The sequence below is a fragment of the Ochotona curzoniae genome, unplaced genomic scaffold (assembly GCF_017591425.1).
Source record: "Ochotona curzoniae isolate NIBS_2020 unplaced genomic scaffold, NIBS_Ocur_1.0 contig_50, whole genome shotgun sequence".
In the NCBI taxonomy this organism is placed as follows: domain Eukaryota; kingdom Metazoa; phylum Chordata; class Mammalia; order Lagomorpha; family Ochotonidae; genus Ochotona; species Ochotona curzoniae.
The window spans coordinates 8,420,875-8,436,782 of record NW_024466446.1 but is presented as its reverse complement, the minus strand read 5'-3'; the positions used below and the strand labels follow the sequence as shown (position 1 = coordinate 8,436,782).

General features: G+C 48.0%; 1 protein-coding gene across 1 annotated transcript; it reads left to right on the top strand.

The window, feature by feature from the left end:
- The first annotated feature begins 432 nt into the window (after positions 1–432).
- On the top strand, positions 433–11,043 carry KCNV2 (potassium voltage-gated channel modifier subfamily V member 2). Its single transcript, XM_040988742.1, has 2 exons — positions 433–1,836; positions 10,762–11,043. The coding sequence occupies exons 1-2, from the start codon at positions 433–435 to the stop codon at positions 11,041–11,043; spliced, it is 1,686 nt and encodes a 561-aa protein (XP_040844676.1).
- Positions 11,044–15,908: the final 4,865 nt, after the last annotated feature.

Genomic DNA, 15,908 nt, shown 5'->3' with positions numbered 1-15,908 from the left:
AAGTTTAGCCCACCACATACCCCCGCTAACCCCCCCCCCCCCAAAGCCCAGGTTGACCGACATTTTTATTAGCAATAATCTCTGCCGCCTTCTGGTTCTCTAGAGATTTAAGACCTTGTAATCATCCTCCACTCTGTCCTCCGGGGAGAGGAGAGGAGGGGAGGGCAGGGAAGAGGAAGCCAGCTAAGAGGCTTCAAATCCTCCTGAACCTTTGCATCCTCTGTATCAGCCACCAGCCGCCTGCTAGCTGGGTACAGACCTGCAAGGCCCCCAGGAAGCTTCAGTTCCAAGACAATGTCTGGGACCCCAGCTGTTATGCAGGTGCCTCTGAGACACTACAGGGCATATGCTCCGTCCTGCTCTGGGCAGTGAGCAGGCCAGGCACCCTGCGACAGCCCGGCAGAGAGAGCAAGAGGCCCCGCTGGCGCAGCCATGCTTAAGCAGACCAATGAGAGACGGCGGTCTTGGAGCTACAGGCCCTGGAGCCTAGGGGAGAGTGAGGATGCCATTGGCACCGAGAGCAGCCAGCCACGCATGAGCATCTGCTCCGTGGGGGTCCGTCCCAGCTCCCAGGCCAGCATCCCGCCCTGGACAGAGGGCAACTACAACTACTACATTGAAGATGACATGGACGGAGCAGAGGAAGAAGACTGGAACGACGACCTCGTAGAGGACGACCAGCCAGCTGAGGGTGTCACCTCCATCCACACAGATGACCACAGCGACACTCCCGCCCAGGTGTCCATGTTGAACGTGAACGTGGGCGGCCACAGCTACCAGCTGGATTACTGCGAGCTGGCCAGCCACCCCAAGACGCGCCTGGGCCGTCTGGCCACTTCCACCAGCCGCAGCCGCCAGCTGGGCCTGTGTGACGACTACGAGGCCCAGACAGACGAATACTTTTTCGATCGTGATCCGGCTGTCTTCCAGCTCATTTACAACTTTTACGTGTCTGGGGTGCTGCTGGTGCGGGACGAGCTGTGCCCCCGCAGGTTCCTGGAGGAGCTGGGCTACTGGGGTGTGCGCCTCAAGTACACGCCGCGCTGCTGCCGCATCAGCTTCGAGGAGCGGCGCGACGAGCTGAGCGAGCAGCTCAAGATCCAGCGTGAACTGCGCGCTCAGGCACAGGCCGAGGAGGCCGAGGAGCTCTTCCGAGACATGCGTTTCTATGGACCGCAGCGGCAGCGCCTCTGGAACCTCATGGAAAAGCCCTTCTCATCCGTGGCTGCCAAGGTCATGGGCGTGGCCTCCAACCTCTTCGTGCTCATCTCGGTCGTGGCGCTGGCACTCAACACGGTGGAGGAGATGCAGCACGAGGCAGAGCAGGGCACTGGCGGTGGCGACCCACGACCCATCCTGGAACACGTGGAGATGCTGTGCGTGGCCTTCTTCACGCTGGAGTATCTGCTGCGCCTCATCTCCACGCCGGACCTGCAGCGGTTTGCGCGCAGCGCCCTCAACCTTGTGGACCTGGTGGCCATCCTTCCGCTCTATCTGCAGCTGATGTTGGAGCGGTTCACCGGGGAGGATCCGGGCCACGGCAAGGGCTCACCACGGGAGCACGACCTGGAGACAGTGGGCCGCGTGGGCAAGGTGGGCCAGGTGCTGCGCATCATGCGCCTCATGCGTATCTTCCGCATCCTCAAGCTGGCCCGCCACTCCACTGGCCTGCGCGCCTTCGGCTTCACCCTCCGCCAGTGCTACCAGCAGGTGGGCTGCCTGATGCTCTTCATCACCATGGGCATCTTCTCCTTCTCCGCCGCCGTCTACTCGGTGGAGCACGACGTGCCGGGGACCAACTTCACCAGCATCCTGCACGCCTGGTGGTGGGCTGCGGTGAGTACCCTGGTCCTCAGGCTTTTCCCTTCCTTTTCCCCAGCCCTGCACGAGCAGCCTCCTCCTTCTCCCTGGCTACTGGCCTTCCGGCTTTACCACCTTAGCTTTTTCACCTCCCAGTAATGGCATGGAGGTAGAGCAAGACCATCACTCCCTCCCAGAAGATACAGTCAATGTTAAAGGGTTCAGTGAACTGACCTTAAACCCAGCAAGTCACTGAATTTGACTCGATCCTTGCCATCGCCCAACCTGGATTTAGTCATCAAACTCATGACAGGCAGGTGTCAAAACACATTCGTTGTTCATGGATGCCAGATGCACTTTCATCAGGACTGTAATTTACCATTTATTGAGCACCTAGTTGTTAAATGGTTGAAAATGCTGATCTCAGTGAGGCATCTCTCTCCCTGGGACATGGCTATGACCATGCTTTTGGTGGTGGTGGTGGTGTTAAGCAGGAAGCAGCGTCCACATTTATACGACTCAACACTGTGGACACGAAGCCCACTGCCTCCTGCTGCAGTGAAGTCTGAGCAAGGAAAGAAGCATTTAAAGCTAAAATTGGAGCTTTCAAGATCAAATATGATTGCCCATTGCACAGCTAGAAAAGCTGAGGTTGAGTGTCAAACAGATACAGCTGGAGACAGGAGAGCCAGGATCAAAATCTTAAACTTCTTTCAACTCCAAAAGCGTGCATCCTTTCCATCCCCCACCATTTTCCTGTTGCACCTTAGGTTTTATTTTGTTGGTTGCTTTTTGTACACCTTGCCGGGCTTATTAGCATATTGTGTTTTTCTCCATTGTTTTCTCTAGCATTTTTTTTTCCTGGCAATTTATCCCGTGTGCTCAACTATCATCATTTCTAACTGTGCTATATTCAAACCAGGAAACTGACGCTAATATGGTCTTTTCAGATTAATGGGTAAATTGTCATATAAATATGTATAAAGCAAAAAAAAACATTGCATAGTATTAGTATTCTTAAGTAGAATTCAACGTTAGCATGGGTTATGTCAGAGCCCTGCAGTTTGCGGGCAGGGTCCCTCTGAGATAAACCAACCCTATCTAGCACTAAAAGCACAGCAAAGCAGGCTGGAAGTTGAAGCAGCCAGGACTTGAAGCCCAGATCTGATGGAGTTAACTGTGGCCGTGAAACCTCACCCCATCGCTCCCACTTCTCGGTTTTCACATCTCGGCAAGGAGAGGTTGCATCTACACAGCTCTTCCTTTCCATGACTCTTCGCTCCCTTGAAAGCAAAGAGCTCCTAGCTGCACCAGGATTTGCCTGAGTTCCCTTTCATGACAGTGCCTTGTTAGACTCTTCTGAACAAGCGAGCCCAGTACTACTCCCCTGATCGTATTCCAGGCGACGAAAGGTCATCCTCATAGCCGATGAGCTGTGTGTACAGATGGGGCTCATGGAAGATAATTCGCACCCCCTGCATATGACATTTACAGTGGAGGTGACTTGAGGAGGAAGGCAAAAGAGCAAATCCGCGTGGTGATGGTATCATATGATGCTTTAGAGTGGAATTTCTACTCATCTAAATCTCTCTCTTTTTAAAGATTTCTTTACTGAACTTGAAAGTTAGAGTGATAGAGAGTGGAGGAAACAGAGAAAATGTCCACCCAGTGGTCACTTCCCCCTCGCCCCCCCCCCCAATGACTGTGATGGCGGGAATCAGGGGGCTGATCTGAAGCCTGGAGCCAGAGGCTCCGTCTAGGTCTCTTCAGGGGTCCAGGGGCACAAAGACTTGAGCAAGCCTTTGCTGCTTTCCCAGGCCATGAGCAGGGAGGTAGACCAGAAGTAGAGCAGCTGGGACTCAAATCAGCACCGATGCGAGTAGAAGGTTAGCTGACTATACCAATGTGCTGGCCTCTCACCTAAAGCTATTAAAAGACTAGTAAACTTTCTTGTGCTAACTTTACTCAGCAAGGCTTCATTCTAGTATTCAAAAACTTAAAAAAAATATTTCGGTAAGACTTGTGTTACTAACTCTAGATATGTTTTTACTTGAAAATAATTTCCTACAGGAAATAACCACTGATCCCACTTATCCTCCTGGCCCGTAGCACGTACAATGCAGCGGAACACTTTGAAACATTAAAATGATTGCCTCTGTGTGTTAACAGCAATAACTGTACCGAAGATCAATGTTTTACACAAGTTTTACAACAGAAAAATCAAACTAAGGCTGACGCAGTGCTGCAGCCAACTACTCTTGGCTTCTCATCAGCTCAGCTCAGCTCTAGCCACTGTGACCCGTTGGGGCACACACTAGGACACAGCAGATCTCTCTGTGTCTCTGCTTCTCTTTGTGGGTCTGCCTTTCAGACGAAAGCCAATAAATCTTTTTTTTTTTTTTTTTTCTGTAGAAAAAGAAATCTGTCAATTTTCACTGGTTATTTACCCGTGATTGCTTTGGACCATGCCAGCTATTTTCTGGGGTCATTCTCTCTCTCTAACCAAGTGCTGTTTCCACAGGCCAGATTTTGTGCATGTTAACCTTTCCGTTTATCAACCTCCAAGCAGCTTCATCCGTTTTTATGACTATTTATGTCAGTAGAACCGTTACGAATTGGCCTGAAACTAACCTGTAAACACTTGCCGTGAAGGGTCCTTGGTTTGCTCTTCCCCCTGGTATTCGCGTATCATCCAACCAGTTAATCTCCATATCTCTGCTTAGACCACAGAAGGGTCCATACCCCCAGTAGGCAAAAAGAAAAGAACACCATTGAGGTGGTACAAAGTGAAAAATGAAGCATTTGGGTAACAGTTCCCAACGCAAGCCACAAACATCCAAGTTATTCGCTGAGCCGAAAGTTCCTGAGCATCTAAAACGTTCCAAGTAGTTGGAACACACTGTAGGGGCCACAGTGTGATAAATGACAAGATCTTTTCCCTTGCAGTGCTTACAGGCTAAGTGGAAAGTGACACATAATAAATGCTTTCAGGTACCAGTGTATTTATCCTGCATAATAGTGAAGACAGTGATTTGAGCGGCAGAAACCACCTGTTGATAGATGAACGCGCCAACAGTTAGAGGAGCAGTCTTAGAGACAGAAGACCTTGAGACTGAAAGTTTGATGTTGAGAAGAAACTTCTCTAAATCCACACAACTAAGCAACCACAGGAAGTGAAAGCCCAAAAGTGATGCTGACCCAGAGACCTGCAAGTATTTCATCGATCATGCAACTCAAAAGATCCCAGCATGTGCTCATGATAAATCTGTTTTTAACTCCTCTGTGCCATTTACTGCTGTGTCGGTGATGTGTTGCTGGATGCCACCTCACAGCCCTGTGGCTTCAGGCATCAGGCATTTATTCAGCTCATGAATCTTAAAGTCGGCCACTTAGTCGGCCCTCATCTAGACAGTTCTTTCTATTTGGGCTGGTCGCACTCAGCCACTCTCTCTCTCTGACGATCAGCTTCCTGACAGCTAGGATGAGAGGGGACACCAGACTGTTTCTGCTAGTTAGCAGGAATGTGCCCTGCTGTAGCAGAGGGCACATTGTGAAAGCAAGCCCACGCCATGCAAGCAACTACCATCAACTTCTGTGCTTTCCCTTGTCCGACCTATTAGTCCAAACAAGTCAGTGGCAAAATTCAGAGTCAAAGAGCAGGACAGGTTAGCTCAGCCACAATAGGAAATCACTGCAAAGCACTGAGGCAAAGAGCTTAGATAGAGGAGGACTGAGTTCAGTAATACAATCATTCTACTGCACTCATGTATTCCCATTCAAATGGACCATCCTCATCAGGAAACACACAGCTGTAAATAGCAAAGTTACAGATAGTGTAAAGAAAAGTATGATTCATACTCTGCTACTGTTGCAGAGGCGTGGCCCCTTGTCAACTGTTCGCCTCACATTAGAGACAGACTGTCTCGTCCATTCTCCTATGCATCTTTATACATTCAGACAATCCCAAATCTGACTTGCCTTCAATCATTTTTTCCCTCTATCTCTATGCCAAGGATCCTGCAGTCTTTCTCTGTAATTCAATTCAGAGTTTTAGGAGGAATAATTTCCATGATTGTGAATTCAACAGCTGCAAAGTAAATCCCTCACGGATGCTGACGTCTGCCAACACTCATTCGTCAGGATCTGACATTGACTCATGTTTTCTGTCCAATGGTAGTTCTTTGTGAGTCCTGATGTAATTGAGGAACATAGATAACAGGTTAGCCTGCAGTAACTTCACAATAAATGCAGGCGTGCATATCTAGAGAGTTGACAGGGAACCAATACGTTTTGTTTCCAGACTTATTTCTTGGGGGAAAATAAAACAGTAGTGTCTGCTTGCCCCTCTGGGGAAAGGGATGAACTGTGAGCCATACACAAAGGTCAACAATTCTAGCCTGGGAGAGCCCATACAGAGCCAGACAGCCCCAACCTCCCCACTTGAGGGCCTCTGGGTTGCTTGGCAGAATGGAGATGCCCAACGCAGCTCAATAGGCACAGGCGGCTCCCTGAGCAAGCTGCCATCATTGGCCTCCCGTGTGGGCACGTTTGAAATAGAAAGGCATACGTGGAGTTTCAACTGTTTCCTTCTGAGCTATCCAGAGCAAGCGAATGCGATGCAAATCAAAGCAGCAGCTATGCCTGACCCAGTCATTCCAAAAACTCTTCCAAAATGTCTCTCCAGCTGAAGCAACAGGTAATAAATTGTACACCCTGACCTCACTCACGTCTGCCTCGCTCAAGTATGATATCATTTACAATCTCTGCCATTTATTTGCTGACTGATTGGTTTGAGTGAGTCACATCTGGAAGGCGAGAGAGACAGAGATTAGACACGGGAAAACAACTGAAGCTAGGTGTTTTGAAAAGGAAGTCTATGACATAGGGAAATAGGTATGTAGATTTGGGAGGTAGGAAGAGCCAAAACCCAGGAACAGAGAACCCAGACACAGTAAGGATTAACTATTGGCTCCAGCACTGGAAGAAAACAAAGGAGAGGGTGGAGCTTTCTGGAACCTACGGGTACACAAGAGCAGCAGCCAGTGTGTGACTGCTACACAGACTCCTAAGAGAACACACTGTTTTTGCAAGAGTGCTCAAAAATTTCTCTGGCTGTTGGAGGAACGGTGACAGGGAGAAAGCTTAACCAGGTCTTCATTCCACCTTCCACTCTCCCGAGGGCATGTCTCATTGCTGAACACGACCAGAAGACAGCCGGTAAGGTGCTGAGAGGAATACAGTTTGTAGATCCCAGCCATAGCATGACAGGACAGAGTACAGGAGATGGGCGTCACCCTTGGGAATAAGAGACAATGAGTACAGAAGACACTAGAGTACTCATGGCTCCTTCCGAAATTGCATGGCAGCTGTCAGCAGGACAACGGTTAGTATGTCTTTCTGTGGTCTTCCTAGTGTCGAATGTGCTCCAAAAATGGAATAGAACAGAATCAGACATGGCAAGGAGAAGTACTGTGTGAGCCAAGGAGACATAGGGCACCATCACTGCATACCTTTCTGTACCAAGATAGAACTCAAATAGCCTTTGCTTTAGCCTGTGCTCATCTGTGCCCAGACACACAGATACTGTCCCGTTTACATAAATGTCCAAACTGTAACATCCCCATAAGGGTTGTTTTTCTCTTCCAGGTGGTCACCCATAACTTCATTCCAACATTGCTTCCACTAACCAAAACATTCTTTCAATTCCGCTGAGGGATCACCTTCAGAGCTTGGGATGTTTATGTCCACTGGCCTCTTTGTCACTGTTCTCGATCTACCGTCTTGAGGCCGGACTCTGTATCTTAAAATTGTTCCAAGACTTAAGTTTAGGAATAACATGCAGACTGAAGCACAAAGGTGTATGTGATCACTTGTGTCGAGTGGTAGTTTATGATGCAAAAGAAGAATCTGCAAAAATATCTGTTGGAATAGTAGCATGGCTAAATACAGCCTTTGAGGTTGACAACAGCGCCAAGATGTGTAGTACGTTAGTCTTTACTATCCAGTTTCTTTCTGGGAAATTGGAATAAGTAGTTCTTCAAAACGTAAGTTGCATTCCTTGGAATTCTAATATCTTCATAAATGGACCAGGAGGAGCCAATCTACACTTAGCTCATTGGGAAGAAAACAGACATTCCTTATTGCATGAGAAGTTCAAGTAGAATTACTCCCTGCTTTTTAGAGGACTAAACCCATCCTCCTGTTGGACAAAGCCAGGATTTGCTGATTGGTGAGTGAGCTGCTGGCGGAAGGCCACATTCTGACTCTTGGACACAGGCAAAGAAAATATGTATGTTTTCAGTTAATAGAGTGGCTGAGTCAGCCTGGTTTTTTTTTTTTTTTTCTCCCAGGCTACTAAAATGGATTTCAGACATTTTGGTCATGTTTCCAAACCCAACTCTTGCTAATGTGAGAACTCACTCAGAGGTCAGGTGGGCGAGGCTGAGGCTTGCAGCTTTTAATGCCCATCTAGGGAGAAATGCTTGGGCCTGCAGAATGTGGAGAAAACCTTCCTTGAAGACTAAGTCTAAGTTCTCCCCAGAGCCAACGGGCAAGAAACAGATCACTTGTTACATCCATTTATCCACAAAAAAACAGATGATACATAAATGAAGTGTAAGAATTTGAATAAACTCTTGGAGACCAGTCACACAGCCTCCCAGCAGTGGTGGGGTCCCTTCCTCCAAACACAGTGACCCCCATACTTAAAAAATATTTGGACCATATTCTATACTCATCCAATCTCTAAACCAAGTATCTTTGCTTTTGTCTTTTAAAAGTTCAGCCAAACAAACAAAAACGTTGAAGATAGGGGTCAAGCAAAGCCAGTGTGGGAATTGATTAAAAGTGTCAGCACTTTTTGTTCGTTTCCTTCTGCTAAGTTCTCCCCTTGTACTTATACACACCACCACACTCCCCACTCCTGGCTCCAAATTCCAGACACTCAAATGACTTGGCTTCTACCATGGCCTCTGTATTGGACTTATAGATCCTTCATGTTCTTTATTCCTTTCTGCCACTGACTCCTCTATTCAAAAAATACCCCTCAGACTCCTCCTGGGGAAACTGAGCCAACTAGATGCTTTTAAAACACAGGTGTGAGTGACGGTGCTGGTGGCTGTTGAAAGCTATTGCTGATATCGCATGCCCGGCTTTGGGTGTGGTCGGTAACAAGAGCGCAGGCACACACAACCACAAGCAGATGCTAAGATAAACCACCAAGCTTGTTTGATCATTGCCCCCTCAACAGCCTTTGGTCAAAAAGTAAGAAAACAAGATTCTCTTACTGGAGCTAGCAGGTGCCTTATAAGTCACAAGACATTCAGCAGGAGTCTAATTGGCATCCTCCTGTCATCTGGGGTCACCTTTAGGTTGTGTGGTCCTTGGGCAGTGCAGACACACTATCTATCCTAACATTACTGCTCACACTTCCTCTGCCAAGGCACTCCTTCAATTTCCATAAAAACCCTGGGAGGTAGATACTGACCCATGCCAAAAGCGGAAACCAAGGAAGAGAGAACTGAAGGGACCTGCCCGACTCACAGAGTTGGGAAGTGAATTCCGACCCAGGAAATGCTAGAAGCACACCTATACCCTCCTATGTCTTTCGTGTATCACAAGAATGGGTACTAGAAGCAGGAAGCGCTCATTTCTTACCAGAAACAGAGCGAGTCCTGCCATGCTACCAATCCAAAGGAGACACTCATCTTTCCCCTTTATAAGGGTTGGGTGCAGCTGTGCTTCCTATGAGCTGTACCAGATCGAGCCAGGGGGCTCACTCCTCCACTACCTTCTAAATGATCAGCACTTTTAAGTTCAAGCTAATTCTCATAGCACTGAAACAGAAACATTTACATTTTGAAGGGAAGGGCCACCTCAGGACAAGTCAAGGGGGTTACCTGGTATGCTTGACTGCCACCTGCTGAAACACTGTGCAGACAACCACACACAGGACTCTGAAGCACAGAGCGCCCCCTGGAGTTGTGCATTGCCAACAGGTTACCACTGGAAGACACAGTCCTTCTTAAAATGCTTCCAGTAAATTTAGTCAACAGTCTGGGGACCAAAAGCGAAACAATGAAGCATAAAAATCAGTCCCCAGGAGGGTCTCCCAGGATTCTTCTCTGGCAACAGTAACTGATAACTAGACCCATGGGTACCTGCATTCTGAAACACAAGCTTGTTAACCTAAATAAATCTCCAATTAGTGAGATTGGAGGCAATGTGACAAGAATAACGAGAAAAAAATTTCAAGCACTGAGAATACATTTTTGGTTGGTGATGTCTTACAAAGGTGCCTTGGCAAAAATAATGAGTAAATGTCTCTCCTGACATGGGCAATTAAGGCTCCTTCTCATGAAATATCTCATTTGAACTGCGGAACATTCCTGAGTGTTATAATTGTCTCCACTCTAAAGATAAGAGAAGGACAATAAGGGAGCTTAATGCCTTTTGTGTTCCTGGTACTGTGTGCTCTGGGTTTGTGCTCTTAATCTTCGTAATCCTCGGAGTTAGCGGCTCTCCTGTCTTAGATGAAAATGAATGTTTTATTCAAGGTTACTCAGTGGAGAAGGGTCAGTGTCAAGTCTAGCCTAGCCTGAGTGCTTTCCAATACATCCACGATGCAGCAAAGCCAGGGAGCCCCTGGTGCTAACACTGGCCTCAGCTGGTGCACAGGAGCCGAAGATCAACATTTACTGAGCACGTTCTTTCCAACAACCCTTTAAAGGGGCTGCTCATTCTCCTGTGCTGGACCTAAGAACATTTGGGAGTTACAGTCCAGATTTAAACCAAACCCTTACAGACTTCCAGGAACCCTCTAAAACTGGCTGTGTGGGGAGTCATTAAGCTTCTAAGGAGTACCTGCAAGGATGATAAAAAATGATACTTCCCTACCTGCTTCTCTCCTCTGCTGCTTCCTCAAAGTGCTAACAATCCCATCCTGCCTTCCTTCCTCTACAGGTGAGTATCTCCACTGTGGGTTATGGAGACATGTACCCGGAGACCCACCTGGGCAGGCTTTTTGCCTTCCTGTGCATTGCTTTTGGGATCATTCTCAATGGGATGCCCATCTCCATCCTCTACAACAAGTTCTCTGACTACTACAGCAAGCTCAAGGCGTACGAGTATACTGCCATTCGTCGGGAGAGGGGAAAGGTGAACTTCATGCAGAGAGCCAGAAAGAAACTGGCCGAGTGTTTGGTTGGAAGCAACTCACAGCCCGTCCCAAGGCAAGATCATTAATATTCTGTAGGATGGGTGCCCGGTAGGTTTCATGAACTTTCCATGACTTACCCCTTGATTAATTTATTTGAAAGGCACACTATCAGAAGGGATGGGCCACGTCATGTGGAGGGAAGAAAGAAACACAGATATTCCATCTGCTGGTTCACTCCTCAGATGGCCACACCATCTGGGATTGGTCCAGGAAGAAATCAGCAGCCAAGAACTCGATCCCAGTCTCCCCCATGGGTGAGTGAGTGGTACAGGCCAAGCAGGTGGACCATCATCAGCTGCTTTCCAAGAGCTAGATTGAGAGTGCAGCAGCTGGGACTCAAACCAGCACTTCAATATGGAATCCCAGTGTCCCAACAGTGGCTTCCCTTGCAGCACCATGACACTGACCAGCTTGCCCTGCTGTGTCTGTGCATAGGTGTGTGTGCGTGTGTTTGTGTGTGTATTTTAAGAAGCACCAAGACTGACAAAAAAAGCATACGTGAAACAGACATACACAGAGCGCATTTAGTTCACCATGCGCTGCCTCAAGAAATGTTCATCTTGGACCTAAGATGGAATGCCTCGACTTACTCTACACTGGTATGAGTCACAGTAACGTTGAAGTTGAACGCTGCTCAACAGAATATCTCGGATTTCTCTCAAAGCTGCTCCTGGCACCTAGCTCGCTCATTCTTTGGAGGTCTCAATTTACTTGAGAATAATTTCCTTAATGAAACGAAATCTCAATTTTGCAGAGACAGGGACGGTTACAACCAAGATTTAGGTATGCTATAGATCAGGCCAGCCTCATTCAGGAGCCCCGATCTGCCAATGTACAGTTCAAGGGGTGAGTCATTTTAAAACCTCACAGCCTCACGTCATTCAACTGTAAAAGGATGGTTATTAACACTTGCCATGAAATATGAACACTGTATTGGTGGAAATATTTATAAATGCTCAATAAACGGTATCTGGTAAAACTGTATAAGTGCAGGCATGGGGTCTGGTAGATTCATTACGACCAGAATGTCTTAAAGGCAGTTTTACTCACTACAGGGCAGACATCCAGAGAGGTTCATGATGTTTCTCAGGATTGGCACTATGAGGAAGGATCTAGGGCTTCTAGAATCTGGTAGGTGGAGGCCTGGAATGCTGTTAAACGTGCTGCAATGCGCGGGACAGCCCCCTTAGTAATTACGTAACACAAAGAAAATCTGTAGCGCCAACCACGAATGTGGGACTCGCCAGACATCACCAGTGGAATCGGTGGCTGTTTCCCTTGCAAGGAACACCAGCCCTGTCCCCATCTTGGACCTCCTTTCCTTGAAAACAAAACCTCTGTCCTTTGCACCATGGCTCTGGGTCAAACCCTTAGCAAAGGCAAACAAACAAGGCGGCCCTGAGCTGTGCCTTGGCAAGCCAGTGGCTACAGGAAATCCACTTCTTTCTCTTCCCTCTCCATTCCTTTCTCCCTGCCTGGGGTTACTGGAAACTGAAGACTTAAACATGGGAAGCTTGTCCGAACTGATCCTGCAGAGAATGCTCCTGGGCCCAGAGTTTGCCTCATTCCCTGGACATGACTGAACCTGCACCTTCATCATCAAAGTAAGAGTCGATGTTGAATCCTGCAACGTGTCCTAGAGTGACAGGTGCCGTGGGCTGTACACATCAGTATGTAGCTTCAGCCAAGCTAAGGAGCACGTCCCCTAAGTTGTGTAATGCATTCCATTCCCTTTGAATTAAGAGAGGTCAGAGGCTTAGAGGAGTGAAAGGATTCAGCTATGTGTACGCAGCCAGTAACTGGTGGGACACGCTCTAAGACCAGGTCAGTCTGACCCCAGACGCTCTGGCTTGAACTCCAGGCTTTGTGCTTCTCTGTAACACCTGGGGACTTGTGAAGGTGGAATGAAGGCTCTGCTCCTAGGTTTCTGAGATGACAGATCTTGCGATGCAAGGAGTTTCAGGTGAGGCTGCTGCCGTGGGCTTGAATTTTAATCACTCAGCTCCACCCCCTGCAACTAGGCAGCAGCTGGGAGAGCAGCACTCCCCCCAACGCCTCCCTATTCCCAAGCATTCTCAGTGTCCTCATAAAGACGTACCTCCTTAGGGATGAGCCAATGACTCCCCTTGTAAGGTTGCTAGGTGAAGGTCCACCTGCCAGAGTCTTAGTGTGTTTTTGTTAACAGGAAAAACACAGCAGGCTAAGTAATGTATGAAGAACAGAAATCAACTGCTTACATGTCTGGAGGCTGGAAATCAAAGCTCAGGTACCAGGAGCTTCCGTGGTCGGGAACGCAGCTCTGTGCTTCCAAGGGGGTGCCTGCCCCGTGCTGCTGCTTCTGGGGAACAGGAACACCGTATCCTCCAGTGGCAGAAAGGCAAGCGTACTGAAAGGCTCGGAAAGTCTTTGTTAAAAACGCCTTACCCCTCTTCACCAGCGAGGAGCTGCCTAGGTCTAATGGCTTCTTGAAGACCCCGCCTCTTAATTCTATCACACGGACAACACCTGTACCTGGGAGGGAGGGGCCTATTCCCAGCACAGCACAGGAGTAAATCTGAATTTCACACAACGCATCGCTGGTTCCTAGAACACTGCTCCCAGTGTTACATGGCATCTACTTCTAGCAAGGTAAACCTGAAATTCAAACTTACCCAATCAAACTGTTGGACATGTGTAGACAGCGGGATGCTGGACTGACACTGGACCAACAATGTCGGGGTACACTTAAATAAGAGACTGATGGAATTATGATTCCTTATGAAGGACTACACTATTGTAACAAAATGGGAAAAATCTGACGGGGGAGGGGAGTTTGGAGGGGATCTCAGTCTATACGAAATTGTATCACATTATTCAAAATTCAAAATAAACATATACTTTAAAAAAAGAAATTCAAATTTAGTTGGCAGCAAAGAGGGGGAGTGTCTTAGATTTTTCTCTTTGCTAAATCTGGCAATCCAATACTATTGCTTTTGAAAGAAAAGTTTGTTCATCAGGATGGAAGTGACATCCCCCTGCCCTGCATCCCAAAATCCTGCTCAAATACCACGTCCCTCAGCAAGTTTCTTTTCCTCTTGCCATGAGGAAGAGGGAATAGGGATAGGATTTTTCCAAGAGTCCCTGCCAGCGAGTCAGGCGGGGCCACAACTTGCATGAGGTACAGAATGCAGCTTACGTCACACCTGCACCCACTCAACACAACATCTACCCCTTCCCGGGCACCTCCAGCTGCCTGCTCTTCCGAGGCCCCTGGAGAACGGAGCTTGTTGACACGGTACACCTGCCTGGGACCAGGAAAGGCCCGAGTCCACCACACCCCTCGCTGCCGGGAGGCCCTAGAGAGGGTGGCCCAGACCTGCCTAGCAGAATAGACTCCCGGCAAGAAGGAAAAGGCGGAGGAGTAGGAGACGTCTTGATGACAAACATAAACTTTTTCAAGTCCCTTGGGGAGGATCTAGTAGAACGTGGTAGGCTCCCCCTCCCAGTCTCACGGGCCACACCCGCTTAGCCAGCTGTATGCACTGCCTCCCCAGCGAATGAGACTGACAGACAGAAGGGAGGTAAACCCCACCCTTTTCTGAGCCTCACAGTGCACCAGCACAGAACTGACATTAATTTCGTTGAACCTTTCAATGGCCCTGTACGGAAGGTTTCAAGATGGTCACCTCTGGAGGCTGGGCCACGTTGAACTCGATCTTGGTCTCTAACCTGGCTTTGCCCAATGGCTGTGAGGTTGAACCATTTGAAAATGCCATGTTCGTTAAATAAAGCCAAGTCTTGGCAATTTCTCATTGTATAACCTTATGATTGTATGATTGTTTCATTTCCTTGAATTTCTGCTTCTGTATCATTAGCATAGAATAAAAGCATCTTTTTGATGGTGGTGGTAGTAATTAAGTCCTATAAATATATACATTAAACTGTTGGCACACTGATAGAGTCAAGCACTAAATAAATGGGACCATCAACAACATCATCATCATCGTTGTCACTATTTTGCTACTCAAAGCCCAAGTCAAGTCACTTGTCAGTGAGCCAGGAGTCCATGAAGACAGCTGGTAAATCCTACATACATTCCCCTCCTAGGCCCACCTGCCTAGGAATCAGTATCAACCCACGGAACTTTCTGAAACCACAGAAATGTTACATGCTGTCTAGTTCAGCAGCCACCAGCCACGTGTGGCCCTCCGGAACTTGAAACCCACACAGAGCATTCCAGAACTAAATGCCTTGTTTCACTTCACTTTAATTCATTTCAAGTAGGCACATGTGACCAGATGTTACATTCTGGACAGTGCAGGCACAGGCCATCCTTCTTGTGCCTCGTGGTGTCCTCAGCTCTGAGGTCAAGGGCAGTGCTTGGCCTTTTGGGAGGTAAGTAGAATCAAGGAAGGAAAACATTACCGGCTCAGGGCCAGCACTGTGGCTTGACAGGTAAAGCTGCCACCTGCAAGGCTGGCTTTTCATACAGGTGCCAGATGCTCCACTTCTGACACAGCTTCTTGTTAAAGCAACTGGGAAAGCACTGGAAAATGGCCCAAGTGCTTGGACCTCTGCACCACTGGGAGATCTGAAGGAAGGTCCTGGCTCCTAACATCAGCCTTCAGGTAGGCACAACCCTGGCTGTCATGGCCATTTGAGGAGTGAACTGGTAGAAGGAAGATCTTTCTTTCCCATTCTCTGTTACCCTACCTTTCAAACACATAAGGAAATCCTTTAAAAAAAATTACCTCTGTCTGTCACCCCAATCTGACCCAGAAGCTAGGGTGGAATTTCAGGCTGATATGTACAGCCTTGGTAAGAGATGTCAAGATGAACCACGGGCTAGAATGGCTTCCTTTGGCAAAGAGAGGGAATAAACCTATCAGGGTATAAACCACAATTTCCACAT